Here is a 16,987-nt window from a genome sequence, read left to right as displayed (position 1 = left end):
ACGTATTAAAATCAAGCCCTCATCCCAACGCACACTCAGCTCAGCCTCCCGCAGAGCCGCCTCTTAGCCCGGTGGTGAGCGGGCTAAAGCTCTGTGACAACAGCAGGACTGATCGCGCTGGTGTGTTTCCAGAATCACGCACAGAGTATCGGTTTGGAAGTACAGAGTCCCCGCCTCTCTCTCTCTCTCTCTCTCTCTCTCTCTCTCTCTCTCTCTCTCTCTCTCGCTGTCTTCGGGAATCTTTTTTTCCAGAGACCCTCTCGCATTGCAGTCAGTGAGGTCTCCCATTCCCCCACGATAGAGAAAGAGAGAAGCTCTTTGTTGGTCCGTGTTTAGGGAGAGACAAACCTGGAACAACGCTATACACCACACTGCGCCACACTACACTACACTAGACTACACTACACTACACTAATCTAGCATAAAGAACGAGAAGCAGAGAGAGTATTTTAATCTGAGAGGCAGAGATACGCACATACTCCAGCTTGGAGATGGGAGTGGTGATGGGAACGTTTTCCATGCAAACCAAACAAGTGGGCTTTCGCAAAGGTAGGGTTTCCTTACCGGATTTATTTATGTATTTCATTTCTTTTTTTTTTTTTTTTTTTTTTTGCTCAGGCAGTATTAGGGTTTAGTGTATTTTAAGTGTCTGCGAGTGTTTTGCATATATGTCTTTATGAGTTTGAGTGAGTAAAAGAAAGTGTGCAGGTTTAGTGTGAATTTTTTTTGTCTAGTATGTAAATACCCATTTGCTGTTTGTGATTCGTTTACGTTTTATGCGACAGGTGCATTTCATTGTGTGTATTTGTGTATGCTTAGATGCTTATTGCTCAGGTAAAATTAGCATAGTATTGTATATTGTGTATGTGTGTGGAGGTATACCTGTGAGAGTGCATGAGGGGGCTTTCTGTTTATTGTGCATATTTTATGTGTGCACCCTTTTGTTGAGTGTATTTGTTTACAGGTGTGAGTGTGGGAGATGGGGATTGATTTGTGTTGGATCCTGTTTCTGTGGTAGCTCCTTCATCGTGCAAAGTGGATTCTTTTTTCAGAAGCAGTCTGCTGTTTTCACTGACTGACTGTGAGTGAGTGGGTTCAGATTTTGAGTTCAAAACAAGCACAGTATGTTCGTCCTCGGTCTGCGCTATGTCTCGTTCTTCAGTGGGTACCATTCTGAGCATGCACTGTGCTGTTCCAATGATTGTCCTCTGTTCTCCTCCCTCTGCAAGCTGGTTCATTCAGATTTCAATGAATGGTTAATAAAGCATGTTGCAACTCAACAATCACCAACATCTTCATGTTCATGCTTTCTGGAAACCTGTCGCCACCTATACAACAGCTAACCTGGTTTCTGTACAAGGCAGGTGTGTGTACCACATCAAAGGTAAAATTGATTACTTATAATCGTGTGCTTAATGGTGCTCAAGAGTGGGATTGAGCATGCACATTAACGCTGGAATTGGATAAGGTTCAGGTGTTCTACATCAGACAGTGCTAACAAGGGTTGTGGACTAGTTTTCCATCGCAATTGTTTTGAATCTGTGGCCCTGCATGAGACCTGGGTGTTAGCATGCCAGGGAAGGTGTTGATAACCCTATTGGGAGCACTTTCTCCCATCTGAGGGGACTCAACCAGTCCACACAACATTGAAATAAAACTTAGTATAATTGTATCTAATGGCTGAACTGGAAGAATAGATTGTCAGATGTTGTTTGGAGCAAAGTCTTAGTTGTTTACCCATACTGCTCTTCACATTTAGACAGAGGCTGCCAGTGACTCACACAAAGGAAAGAATGACAGAGGCAGCTAACACAGTTTGTCTGAGAAAGTCTGCTTCTGCTTTTAAAGCAATAATACCCAACCTATTGTACTGGGGATTACCAGAGATGGGGGATGGTTTTAGCCTGTAATGTGGATGGTGTCAATGTGGAATGTTACCTTATAAAGTGTATATGGTATAAGGATATTTTTTCCAGCTTCTGACATAAAGGTAGGCCAGTCTGTTCTTTGTGACAGTTCCCAGCAACAAAATAACATGTTATAATATACAAAGCCTCCTGCATATGATGCACCAGTTTGCACTGATCAGTAATGGCATGCATTAGTTACAGTGGATTTAAAGGGACCTCTGTGCTGTCTCAGAAATGACACATTATATATTTAAAGTCTGTAATTTAGATCTGGGAGGTCTTTTTGTGATTCATGCATACAGCTGTCACCTTCCCGTGCTGATATTACCTGTAAGCGTTCTAGGAATGCATTCAGTGTAAAGGTCACACACATTGTCACATTCAGTGTAATCATGATGGAAACAATAGAAGTGACCAAGTTATCAAATCCAACCAATGCAGTGGAATCTGCTCAATGCAGTGGAACCTGTAGAATACACAGATCTTCTCTGTATGAACCATAGTGATGTCTTGTGAGGTTTGTCTTAACCTTGGAATGCCCAGTCCCCACTGCACAAATGCCATTTAAACATTAGATCATGCACACACCACAAGAAGATTAGGAAGAAAAAGTCTAGGACTTGAACATAGAATATAGTAATGCTTTACTCTTCCAGTCGTCAGCCTAACTTGGCACACTTGAGGTTGTCACCTGCAAAGTGCATAATAAAGATCATTATAAATCCTGGAATGGATTAAAGTAATATGCAATGGGGGTTTCTTTTTTCATCCATGTTTTCCAGCTGTTCTAGTAGGTCTGGAGTTTTCATTGCCATATAAATAAGATAGATATATTATAAATGGATCTTAGCAGTGGCAAATGATATTAGTTCTGCATCATTCTGCAGCAGTGTAAGAGTGAGCTCCTGAAGAAGCATGTATAAAAATGCTATTGGTAAAACACATCATACCAGGTTTGTCAGCATTCCAAAAACAGTTCTAGATGTACTTTCTCAGTTTATGCCACAGTTAATCCCACAGTATTTTGTTTTTGCACCATAAATGCATGTTGACCCGAGACAGAAACTGGGTTTAGAACAACAACAAAAAAAATAAAGGGCGCACAGAAACACAAACTAGCTTTGGAGGTGGGCGAAAACAATCTTCTTTCATCTATTAAGCGGTATAGTAATTATATGAATCCCTTGCTTTCTTGTTTTCTCTTGTTGAACATTGAAGTGACAGGCTGTAGAAAGTGATGCTGCATTCCCAAAAGCACCATATTGTCTAGCGCCTTGGTTTTATCTGCACCTGAATCCGTGCTGTCTTGCTAAGAGCTGATTTGTCTGTTTTAGACCAATGATAAAATGTGCATTGATCAGTTTCCACCTGTACCATTCCATTGGAACTGGCATGCATAAATGACCCAGGCCAGAGGTATATCAGTTAATAGAGGGCATGGTATCTTACAGGATCGGATATGATAGCTTCTACTGTATATTGGATGTGCAGTAGAATTACATTGTGTGGACCACAGAACAGTAAAAGGCAAAATGCACTGCAAAAAGTGTGTGAATTCGTGAACTCAAGGGTGGTTGACTGTGACAGGGTAGATTTAATTAACTGTAGTTTAAGAACACTTAACATTATATATAGACAGTGTTGGAAGTTCACAGCCTGGACTGATAGTTACAAATAGTGTCTGTGAATGCAAAATGGAAAGGGGTTGATTGTGTATTGTTGTAAAGAGCTCTTGAACTAGCATGAATGAAAAGATGAAGCTCTCCTTTCCACGGCCCATATTCAAGACGACTCATTAATCACATTCACGCTCCTTACTAATGCAGCAGTGTTTTAGCTCCACACATTACAAAAAAAAAATACTGCAAATTTAACAATTGCTTTCGGGATTAATAAACATGTCTATCTGACAAGGATTGGAGAAATCCAGGGACTTTCACATTAAACAGAAGTCAGAGACTTCTTAAGTTAAATAAGTCAGTGGGGGGAGTGCAGGGGATTCATCAGTGCCCATCGCTCAGAGCCTTCTATAAAGTACACTTTTCCTGGCGCAGCCAGTGTAATTCCTACTGCATTAACTCTACAGTGGCAATAAAAGGAGACATAGAGGAGATGAAAACATTGTCATTAATTTTTTGCCATTTTTTTGGGGATGTACAGAGGAAACTGAAAAGCTCATTTTCTACCCCACACACCTGGGGTATAGTAGCGCTCTGTCTCTCACTGTGTCTCTTTGTAACCGCTACTCTACCCGCAAGTAAAACTTAATTACTCATCCTGGAAAAGTTCCATCTTTCGACACACAGATTGAGCCTAATAATTCAAAATTCTGAGCAGTGTCATTGTGTAAGGAAACAGAACAGCTGCTGAAATCACTGGACTGTGAAGCTGCTTCCAGCTAGCACAGGCTAGGGCTCAAAGGAGGATATGGATTTATTATTATAGATACCTTGACAAACTAATAAAACACTGAGACAAAATCTAATAATTGATGCAGACTGAACTCCTGATATTCATGATGCTACAGCTGTGGCTAAAAGTTTTGAATCGCCTAGAATTTTAGCATTGAGATACAGTTAAAAAAAAAAAAAAAAAAAAAAAAATATGAATATAACTTTGATCTTTTACTTAACATCATGTAATCATATAAACTACAAAATGACATTGCAAAAGTCTAATAGTAGTACAGTACAGTGCCTTGCAAAAGACCCTGTCACAGTTTTCACATTTTGTTGCTTTAAAGCTTGCAGTCATGACATTTTAAAGTAGGAATTTATATACACAACCTACTCCACACATTCAAAGCAAAAACAAAAATAAATAAATAAGTATCAAACCCTTTGCTGTGGCAAATGTAAATGTCTCTGTGAGGTTCCTTGGTCAGGTGGTGAATTTCAAGCAAAGACCATGAAGAACAAGGAGCTTTCAAAGCAAGTCAGGGATAAAGTCATTGAAAAGCACAGATCAGGAGAAGGGTACAAAAAAATATCGAATTCTCTGAATATCCCTGTGAGCACAGTCTACTCAATCATCAGAAAATGGAAGGTGCATTTTACTACCCAGGCACTGCCAATATCAGACCATCCCTCCAAACTGAGCAGCCTAGCAAGGAGGAAACTGGTGAGGGATGCCACTGTGAGGCCAATGACAACTTTGAAAGAGCCACAGAATTCAATGGCTGAGATGGGAGAAATTGTGCATCAGGGACTGGAAAGATTGTAAGGATTGAAGGAAAAATGGATGGGACAGGCAAATACTAGAAGAAAACCTGTTTCAATCTGCTAAAGAGCAAAAATTCACCTTTCAGCAGCACAATGATCCAAAGCACAAGGCCAAAGCTACACTGGAGTGGCTTAAGAATAAGAAAGTGAATGTCTTTGAATGACCCAGTCAAAGTCCTGACTTGAATCCTATTGAGAATCTGTGGAAAGACTTGAAAACGGCTGTCCATAAGCAATCCCCAAGCAACTTGAGAGAACTTGAGCAAATCTGCCAAGAAGAATGGGCACAAATTGCACCAAGCCGGTGTGCAAAGTTGGTAGAGACTTACCCAGAAAGACTTGCCGCTGTAATTGCTGCCAGTAGTGCTTCCACCAAATATTGAGTTGATGGGTCTGAATACTTATGCAATCAATTTCAGTTTTTTCTCTTTAGTTTTTGCTGACATTTACTGTAATTTATCTTACCCTTAGAAGTCTTCAGTTTGAGCATTCAAGTTTTGAATAAACTATGAAGTTTAAAAAAAAAATCGTTTTGTAATTTCACAAAATGGGACACCATAGGAAGGGTCAGAATACTTTTGCAAGGCACTGTATTTCATGTTAGATTCAGAAATGTCACATTTTACACTTTCTGATGGTTTTTCGTTAGGTACATAGAAAACTAGAAAGTGGTGTTATATGTTAATGTAACATTGTTCAGCAGGTTTCATTTGACTTTATGAAGAAAAATGAGTTAGTTCTAGAGTGATGCAATACATTTGTCCAGAGCTGTAAATGCCATTCAGTAGAATGGGTTGCCATGATATTCTACTCTAAAGAGCAATGGCTGAGCTATTTGTGTTCATTTAATAAAGTTTTCATGCAATGCTTTTAACCCTGTAACCCTACAACCGTTTGCACTGTATATGCCTGTCCAAAACCAAACAGCAACCATAAACATCATCACTCTGCAAAGACTCTTGTGTTATAGGAAATAGCTGGGGTTAAAGGGGTTGGGCTGAAGTTTATTTTTAAAAGAAATCGGAAGGGTATTACACTGCTGTGCCAAATACATTGAAACTACATTGAAACGCTGTACTGTGAAACTCAGCTGCGAATTAGTGTGAAGCATTTATCCCATTAAAAAGGCATTGATTAGCATCGCCTTGAATGAGTTACACAGCGTCATGGCAGACTTCCATACTGCCTGCCTGCTCCCAAGCTGTAACACCCCACTGCTCAACCAACTGCATTCACAGTGCAGGGGAACAGTGAGGACAGCACCAGAGGGCAGGTATCCTGAAGTTTAACAGCATTGCACACCTTCTCTGCAACTGCTGTTTGAAAGCTTTGATAAGATTGCTGCTCCAATGTAGTTACAATACACACAAACAACACTTATCTGCAAGGGATTAAGGCCAAGTCTGAAACCACAATTTCCTTAATAGTGGTGTGCATCTGAAATTCCCAAGCATTTCGTTTGGTCCTAGTTAGAGCTACACTTGTAGGGCTGCTGAATTAGAGGGAGCCCAGATAATGCCCTCATTCTGTTTTAGCCAAGTGTAGCCACACATGCTAAAAAATGCACAACACTGATTGTGCCTCCTCCCTTGTGCTGCACACAACACTGTGCTATACCCTTCAGCACAGCACTGATAGCCCATCACAGCACCCATTGTGCCCTCTCTGTTGTGCCTCGCTCTCTAGTGATCGCTGTTTCATTTCTCCACATTCTGCTATTTCCACCCATACTAACTCCCTATGGCTACAGCTGTGGCAGACAAAACCAATGAAGGGGCCTGCTGGATGAGATCTTCACCGAGATAACTGCTGCTGCCCACTTTCCTCGCGGCCACTTTGTTTCTTCCTGCATGCCCTGGACTGAGATACTCTTCTTCATCACTCCAGACACCTGTGTCAGCCCTGCTGCCTTATTCTTAATTCCATCACAGTATTCACCAAGCTACTTAAATTCTGTGATGTTTTATGTCTTAGTATTCATTGCTGATTGCTATTTCATGGATCACCTAAGGTGTCTTGCATGTTAATAGCAGTGAAAACGCAAGGGTATATTTACATGGTGCTGTTTTTTTTTTTACTTTTGTAAACCATGTGAATTTATTTGATGTCTATTGTCATGCGTATAAATGGATTAGAACTGATTTTAATTAAATTATAATAATGGACTGAGAGAGGAAGGAAGCTTATTTTGAGTAGTCATTCAAAGCAGGTTTGGCAGAACAAGTGAGGTAGAAATCCAGTTGTCCATCTCTTGCTGTATTGATAGTCTTTTACACCCAATCGCCATTCAAATTTCACTGCTTTGTCTTTGCAGAACTCTAATGTTCATCCAGTGAACAATGGCATGTGTCATCATGCAATGCAAGCATTGTTCTGAAAGGCATTCTCTAAGTGAGCAATTTCAGAATTTGCTTGAAAAATGTTCAGAGAAAGAGCAAGAAAGAGAGGAAGAAGGAGAGAAGACAGGATGGAGTAAAAAATAGCTTAAAGCAGGAAAGGCAGAGTGAGGGGGAGAATGAGCAAGTCTTATCAGAGGAGATTGCGAGCAGTAAGATCGATTACTGGAACATGCGCTGGAGTCTAGAAGTGATTATTTTGCAATCCCACAGGCTCTGTCCTACCCTGCCAAATAAATAACTACAACCTAAAACAAACGATGCTGAATTAGATTAGTGAGAGTCTGGCAGGCTGGCACGGCGCCTCGCCGCGAGAAATCGCTGCTGCCACCCGGTGCAGTGTCAGGGTCGTAGAGGTTTAATCTTGTTTTCCCCAGTCACTCTCCTAGAGTCTAATGATCAGGTATTGACTTTCTTGTATTATGTCTGTACTTCAGTTCAAGTATGTCTGAGACTGTGGCTGTGATGTAACTTTTTAAAGCATGTTTATTATTTTATAACATTTCATGTGCAAAAAATTAAATACTACTGTACCTTTTTTTCATAGTCTGGCCCCTTGTATTTCTTTAATTTGAACACTAATTAAATCCTGGTGCCAACCTAGGTAACAGATCTGGTTGAATGTACTGTAAGGCAAACCTTACAGAAACGTTAAAATGCAGCCCACCACGTTGTGTGCACTTTAAAGACAAACATATACCAGTTATGCACACTGCTGTTAGAGAGACTCGTTTTCATAACATGAATATATAGAGCAAACAAAAAAAACAAAAAAAAAAAAACATGATTGAATTGCGACTGTGCAATACTGGTTGAACTGAGAACGTCATAAATGAAGAAATGTTTTGGAGCAAAGTCATGCCAAAACTCGTCTTTAAAAGGCAAGCTATAAAAGGCATTCCAAAGGGTACTTCTCAAAGCTCTTAAGAGATGTGAACAAAAGTGTCTAACTCCAAAACACTTTTTAGTGGCATATGACTAAGATTTTTTTTTTTATTGTGGGTGATATGTTTATGCTTAGTCTGTGCTAATTTGTGTAATTTAAGGACAGTGTTATTCAATCACAAATATAAATATCAGGAATTAGTTTCATGCTAAAAAGTGAGACAAATCCAAAATGTTGTTACTTTCTCTAGGTTGCTTTTGACAGGAATTGATGCACTACTGGTACTGCAAGGTAGTGCTCGGTTCTCATTGTAGCAAACTACCTGTGAAAGACAACACATAGCACAACAATTGAAATACTAGGATCTAGTATTCAGTACGAACAACAAATGGACATAGGATCAGAAGATCATTTGATCTTGACAGTACACATTATCCCAGTACTGTATGTACGTATTACAATGTTCTTTTTAACAGTGTAATCAGGAGCCACTGTTAAGTGGAATGAATCTGTGAGAAAGCAAGTTTATGTCCATGTGAAATGGCATTACAAGGAGAGTGGAAGCACTATAAAGGGTTGTCTGATACAGAATCTGTTCTGTAACTTATTCTTTGTAGTAGACATGTACTGAGCTGTGTTGGAAATATGCTTATATATATATATATATATATATATATATATATATATATATATATATATATATAATGGGATTATTTCTTTTCTCAAGTTGTGACTGGAAGTTGAACAGTTGACCTGTTCAGGGGGTGATTTTTGCTATTCCTGGGAGGTGGGCGGGGCTCTCTGACAGTGTCACACTGAATCACAGATATTTTCACTAAAAACTGACTTTAGCTGTTCTTACAGATATAATAACAGCAAGCGTATAAAGGGATAGATTAATCATATAATCATTACTATCAGACCCTGTGACAAATGCACTGTAGATCTGTGTACAGGAAAGCAACTGCCAGTCAACTGCATTGATCATTACTAGCTGGGTTAGTGTTATCAAACTGCTGGTTAACATCACTTTACTATAATCCACTGACTATTTCATACCTGTGTTCACTGCAACTGTACTCTAGGTGTAGCAGATTGCACACGTCACAGTCAAAAAACTTGCAGTTACGAAATGTGATCACGGATGGCACTGTTGGGTTTCGAATACAACATTTACCATCAAGAGACAGCATTTTTTAGTTAACAATTAGTAATTTTAATGAAACTCAGAATGAAACTCTATAAATGTTAGTGATGGAGAACAAAGAAGTTAAACAAAAGCGTGAATGAAATGCAAAATGAACCAGAGTAATTACAAAGAGTTTACAGTAAATGGAAAGTCTAAAATCATCAAGCTGAATTTTCTGCAAGCCCCAGTGCCCAGCTTGTGTCGAATTCCAGTTGTCTGTCTCCGATTGAATTAGCTACACAGCTCTATTCAGGTATAGCTGGTCTTGTGCAGAAGTTGCATTCTGGTACTGTTGATATTGGCTGGCATGGTGCTTTGACATTGTGTGAAGAGCACTGAAGCAATTCGCTTCCGGCTGCTCTATTAATTTGTGTCGCTTTCCTATTTTCTTTCAATAAAGCAAACAGATTCTCCACTTTCTCATTCATTTATAACCGGGAAGGCTTTGAATTATTAAAGAGTGCCACTGTTCTTTACAAAAAAGCACTTTAAATATTAAATGTTTCTGGAAGTTAAAGGCTGCCCAAAAAACAGCCACCATTTTAGAGTGCCTGTGAATGTATATGAATCTGGCATTCTGGGTTAACACGCTGACATAGACCTGCCAAGCGGGTCAGTTCTGGGCATATTCCACTGCCCATCTCAAACCTTACACGACTAACATTACACTATTAAACCATAGTACTGTAAATCAGAGGTCTGTTGACTGCTGCTAAAACCATTGGTGTAGGTGTCATGCTAATAGACAGTTCTGAATTTCAATAAATCCAATTCCTGGTGTATATATTCCTCCCCTGCCATTCTAAAACAAGACACATGAGAAATAGTTCACCATGTCTCTTCTGTGTAATATCTGTTTAAACACAGTCATACAAGGATTCAAACAATAACAGTGAATCAGACACTTCAAACAGCTGTCAGGGGGACTTCAGTCTGGGACTACACTGAATATTAAAGATGCCTTCGCACCAACGCTGTTCAATATTAAAATCCATTGTTTTGTAGCAGCATTTCATTCAAAGCTTCAAGGCACTATACCTTTGCCAAATTGAAACTGCAGCTGTTACGCTAACACGTTGGGTATCATTTTTTGTTTAAATTGCTTTGCATTGTGTATTAGTTTTTTTCAATAGGTAAACTACAAAACTGCTTGCTGGCCCATTCTAACAAAGGATCCTACCATCATAGCTGCTTGTACTTCTTTTGCCCCTTGGTACAGAAACTGTATGTTACTCCATACTGTATGCTTGATTGATGTTTTGCAAAAAAAAAGTCACTGCCTATTACTGTGCAATGCTCAGAGCTTCTAAGTGACTTCTCTTTTTTCACATTGGAAAACCAAGTATTTAAGAAACAAAAAGGGAAAACTTGTTGAGTTTGAATATTTTAACACTTCATGGAGCCTGTTTCCACCCTTCTCATAAACATGTTCTTATTGCCATTATAGTGCCTCTGTATTGCCATTGAACTTCATTCAGCCTGAGATTTCACTACCCTTCAGTATACATTTTTCACGTCATGTACATTTGCAGTGAGCATTTTAAAAAGTGAACAATAGAGAAACGAAGAATAGGTGCTAAACAGAGAGACACACTGTGCTCTCCCACAGGGAGTTTTGTGCTGGCTTTGTGCTTGCACTGAGCTGGCTGTTTACAGTAAAATATAATGTTATTGCTAATTAATGAAGCTGAGTTTCCTGAGCATGAATAGTGTTATTAATAGTGTGCCAGGAATGGTTAGTTCATTACAGGACATCATACTAATGCAGTACGCATTGAGTTGGCTGAGGTAACAGCTACAATAATTGCAATGTTTTGTTGTGCCATGAATGAGGAAGGAATTTACTCTCACTGACTCTGTCTCTGAATACAAATACAGCATGATGATGGCTGTTGTAACAACAACAAGAAAAACATGATAATAAAAAAGCCCAGTGCTGACACTACTGCTGTCATGTACTTTTTAATACTTTTTCTTATTGTACTTACTTAAACGACAGTTACTTTTGGTAGTTCTCTACGAAGATATGATCTGTAATTAATTATGGTTAAACACACACAATTTGTTTTAGGTCACCAGTAAATGCCATTTGGCGGGATTGGCTTTACCCTCTACTGTATATTCAGTGGTCCACATTATTTTCAAACCCTTCAGCATGCATTAATAAAGCCCAAGCAGCAATTTATTAATCTGGTGCTTGGTGCTTTTAGAGTCTGGTCCTGCACCCAGCCCTTCTCTCCCGGTGCGACGGCAGGTAATTGGTTTCGCTGATAAAAGATAACTAGAATCCCAGTTGGGCACTGACACTAGAATAAAAGAATCCGAATCTATCATCTCCGCTAATTGGATCAGTGTACGAGCCTGCCACGCTTCATTTGCATGTCGGTTTCTGCTTGTCACCCGCTAATTGCCAGGTGCCCTGTGATAGACCTGGGGATAAATGCAGGGGTATGGTTCTGGTTTTACATTTTTGTGGTAATGAGGTCTGTAACATGAAGGGTTAGACAGCTACTGACTCCCAGAGGTGAAGGGCTAGTGGAAGTAAAAAGAACCACGATGAAATAAGAATTGTGTTAATGGTTAACCAGAAAGGAGGGAAGTGTTGGCATATAGAAGGACAGATGAATAGTATAATATCTTCTAGGAGAGTGACAATAAAAGGTAATTCAACTTTAGGGCGGTTTCTTTCGATTGAAATAGTGTTTAAATTAGTCAGTCTATCCAATGTTATCAAATACCACTGTCAACATGTCCCAGAACCACTTCATCTTAGAAGGCTGTGTGCAAGACCTGCTTGTCACACATTCAAAGCTTGCCTTCATTAGGTTATTGGCTCTGTTCAATGCTCATGCATGAATTGCTCTGAGTCAGAGTAAAAGTTGCCCACGGAAGGGATTTGGGTGACCTCATGAACCGCTAGAAATAGTGTGTCATTCTTCGGAATCAGATGGGAGAGGCTGGAGTATTTCTTAGCGTTCTGTTCAGCCATCCGATCTGATGGGTTACAGTACACTGTATTTACGTTTGCTTGATTTGCTTTAGTGGTTTTAGCAGTTCCGATAAGTCACCTTTTACATATTACTATTGGCCCGTTTTGGGAAGGAAGTCTAAACTTCTGATGCAGAAAGTGGTGCACATCCACTGGATTTCATGACTGTTTTATTGCATGAACTGAGCAGTAACCCGTGTATACTGTACTGTAGCATCACAATACATTTGTATATAATGATCCCAAGTCGCTTAAAAAAAGAACAGAGCTTTTTTTTACCATCTGTTTTCTACAGCAAAAGCAGCACAAATCAATGTTGATTGCATGCAATCAAATATTGTACACACCAAAATTATTTTGGCTGAAGAAGAGGCTTCAATAATTATTGCAACCAGTTTTATTCCCCCAACTTCCCCAGCATCAGGAATTGACTGCATTATGCGGCTGTACTACTAAAAAAACATAAGGCATATCGTTAATAATCTGTGAACAACAGTGTGTGAAATGCAGGTTCAGATTGATGGCATTTCAGATGACATGTTATTGGAGGTTAAGAGGTTAAGAGGTGAAGTGTGACGTTCATTGTAAAATTCTTTCTCAATGGGAGTTCAAGGTCATAAATCTAAGCCTCTGTTTGCTCTCTGTTAAAAGCATGACCCTCAAAGATGTAACAGATATGACTTGTTCGTAATTAATTTCAAACTCGATGGGCTATTTCCTCATTACTTGCTGGGTTAGATCATTCGAATCTGGCAATCCTTTACTTCAAACCTGTAGTGAATTTAGAAACGGCACACAGGCTCGGCACATGTTGAGATAAGAGGATTGGCTTCTGCTGCGAATGGCAGCCTGGGGCTGTGTGAGGGAGATTAAAACAAGTCAGTTTATGGGGTTTAACACAAGGAATGCCACTGTGTTCATTAACACTGTCCTTTTTTTAAGTCATCTGACTGTTTTCTTGCTTATTTTCTGGCTGGCTTTCAGATCCCCAGTACTGAGTTGTCTATAGTGTATTTGATTGGCTGGCTCACAGATCCCCAGTACTGAGTTGTCTATACTCTATTGGATTGGCTGGTTCTCAGATCCCCAGTACTGCTAGACTACTGCATTGGAATTTGTTTGCCCTCTTTCATAAGGGATGAGGTTAGAGCTGCTTTATCGTGCTATCAGATTGGAGACATTAACAAGGTAATTGGTGCTTAAGGGCTGACTCTACAAAGGAGAAAGAGCTTTCAGTTACAATGCCCCCCCAGATTGTGGAATAAACTACCATCTGATATTAGAGATGCTGAGACACTTTAGATTTTTAAATCAAGATTAAAAGCTCACTTTTTATACACTTTTTAAAATGTGTTCTTTCTTCTCTTTTAGTTTCTCTTCTAATAGTGATGTTTTTTTATTGTTGTTTCGATTCATTTTTTTTTATTGTAGCTTGTTGTATTGACTTGTAAAGCACTTTGAGATACTGCAGTATGAAAGGTATTATATAAATAAATAAACTTACCTACTTACAAATCTGAAATGAGATTAAGGATTGAAATCTCCACCTTGTAGGGTTGCCACCTCTGAGGTGGTAGAAAGCATATTGTATTCATCCAATAGGTATCATTGATAATATTACTACTATAGTATTGACAACTAGTTAATATGGTACCCCTATTGGAGTAATAGTGTATCATTTCTTGATATATCTAACATGTGCTGAATTTAGCAGATGGGAAGCATATGATTAAACATCTTTTAATGTTTCGGGAAGGCATGTTGAAATCCTGGGACAGCTTCCTCAAAACCGGGTTGATCCAGGAAAAGCACAAACAGGTGGCAACCCTCCGACCTTGATGTGAATATACAGATTGCAACACACAAGGTTATAAATGTGGCATTCTGGTTCAATTGTCACTAAATATCAAGCGCCCAATAACATGTGCTTGCTGTATTTCTTGCAAAATAAAGTGCCAGTGTTTTTATACTGTTTTAAATGTTATATATGCCTATCTGTGGAGTGTTTATAGCTATAGGAGAGATTTAAATTAGGGTTACGAATCTCCAACAATTTCCTTCAGGCAGTTTGGCGCTGCAGCAAGCAAGACTGAGTTAAATTGGTCTTGAACAAGCTCAGCATCAGATTGGTACAGAATAAATCACTGCCGCACCACACACCAACAAAACCACTCCAAACCACCAAACCATAAAGCTGTCCATCATATTTACAAATTACTTATTTTACAATATTTTAAGATATTGCCAAAAAAAAAAAAAAAAGTCATTAATAATACGCCCATAGTGCATTCGTAAGTTCAAAAAATGATATCTAGATTGGAATTTTTTTTTTTTTTAACCCAGTCCCAGAATAGCTTTTGCTGTGGGTGGCTGCCACCCAGAAGGGCCCATTCACTGTTGGTTTAATGGACATATTATTCAATAACGGACTACTAATTATTAGGTTTTGGTAAGTAATTCACAGGTGCACAGGTGGATCCAAAAACATAGACTGGAGAAATGCAGGTTGCCTCAGTATCTCCTAAATGATTTCCTGTACTGTTGATCACCTCTCTGTGTTATAATCTGGGACCGGAGATTAAAATGAACTCCTAATCGTTGATGTTCTGTCAGTGCTGACAGTTGAACTTGGGATCTAAAGTCTCTATGCCACTCATAAGGTGTTTCCAACAAGCCTGAAGCTTAATTAAGATTTAGATTCCAGATCTCTTGGATTGCAGTCTTCACCTTGAACCCCTGAGTTACTTAATATCTTTATATAAGGGGCAGTCTGCTCATTTAGCCTCACTGCCAAACCAGTCTGGTGTGGATTTACTTTCAGTATCATTATGAATTTGTTGTTTAATGAATGACTGGCTTGAGAGAAAGACTGTATCAGATACAGTTCAGATTTAAGAAAAATGTTGACATACAGTGGATCTCAAAAGTATTCACCCCCCCTTGGACTTTTCCACATTTTATTGTGTTATAACATGGAAACAAAATGGATTTAAGTAGGAGTTTTTGCCACTGATCAGCAGAAAAAAGTCCATAATGTCAAAGTGAAAAATAAAATCTACAAATTGTTCAAAATTAATTATATATATATAAAACAGAAAATAATTAATTGCATAAGTATTCACCCCTTGAGTCAATATTTGGTAGAGGCACCTTTGACAGCAATTACAGCCATGAGTCTATTTGGATTAGTCTCTACCAGCTTTGCACATCTGGACACTACAATTTTTGCCCATTCTTCTTTGCAAAATTGCTCAAGCTCCGTCAAGTTGGATGGGGACCTTTGCTGAACAGCAATTTTCAACTCTTTCCACATATTCTCAATTAGATTGAGGCCCGGGCTTTGACTGGGCCACTCCAGGACATTGACCTTTTTGTTTTTAAACCACTCCAGTTGGCTTTGGCTGTATGTTTGGGGTAATTGTCCTGCTAGAAGATGAATCTTCTCCCAAGTCCCAGGTCTCTTGCAGACTTCAGCAGGTTTTCCTCCAGGATTTCTCTGTACTTTGCTGCATCCATTTTTGCCTCTATCTTCACGAGCTTTCCAGGCCCTCACGCAGAGAAGCATCCCCATAGCATGATGCTGCCACCACCATGCTTCACGGTAGGGTTAATGTTCTCAGGATGATGTGTGGTGTTAGGCTTGCGCCAAACATAGCGCTTAGCATTGGGGCCAAGAAGCTCTATTTTGGTCTCATCAGACCATAGAATCTTCTTCCACTTGGTCTTAGAGTCTCCCACATGCCTTCTGGCAAACTTTAGCCAAGATTTGATGTGAGTTTTTTTCAACAATGGCTTTCTTTTTGCCATTCTCCCATAAAGGCCAGTTTTGTGAAGCACCCAGGCTATTGTTGCCATATGCACAGTGTTTCCCAGCTCAGCTGTGGAAGACTGTAACTCCTTTAGAGTTGCCATAGGCCTCTTGGTGGCCTCCCTGATTAGTGCCCTTCTTGCCCGGATACTCAGTTTTTGAGGACAGCTTGTTCTATACAGATTCACAGTTGTGCCATATTCTCTCCATTTTTTAATAATGGACTTTATTATACTCTGGGGGATATTCAATGCCTTGGAAAAGTTCTTATATCCTACCCCTGATTGGTGCTTTTGAAGAACTTTATTACGGATTTGCTTTGAATGTTTCTTCGTCTTCATTATGTAGTTTTTGTTAGGAAATGTACTAACCAACTGTGGGACCTCCCAGAGACAGGTTTACTTAACCTGAAATCATGTGAAACACCTTAATTGCAAACAGGTGGACTCCATTCAACTAATTATGTGACTTCTAAAGACAATTGGTTGCACCAGAGCTTATTTAGGTGTGTCATAGCAAAGGGGGTGAATACTCATCTAATCAATTATTTTCTGTTTTATATTTGTAATTAATTTAGAACAATTTGTA

At 39.3% G+C, this 16,987-nt stretch overlaps 1 protein-coding gene across 1 annotated transcript in view; it reads left to right on the top strand.

The window, feature by feature from the left end:
* Positions 1–234: 234 nt before the first annotated feature.
* The window catches only part of LOC121324685 (Kv channel-interacting protein 1), a 71,752-nt gene continuing 54,999 nt past the window's right edge, over positions 235–16,987 (top strand). The window contains exon 1 of the mRNA XM_041266801.1: positions 235–549. Coding sequence (XP_041122735.1) covers positions 492–549 — 58 coding nt within the window. The 5' untranslated portion in view covers positions 235–491. The remainder of the gene's footprint in view (positions 550–16,987) is intronic.

Source organism: Polyodon spathula, chromosome 12, assembly GCF_017654505.1.
Source record: "Polyodon spathula isolate WHYD16114869_AA chromosome 12, ASM1765450v1, whole genome shotgun sequence".
Taxonomy (NCBI): Eukaryota; Metazoa; Chordata; class Actinopteri; order Acipenseriformes; family Polyodontidae; genus Polyodon; species Polyodon spathula.
The sequence above is the reverse complement of the archived record's forward strand: the minus strand, read 5'-3'. Positions and strand labels throughout refer to the sequence as shown.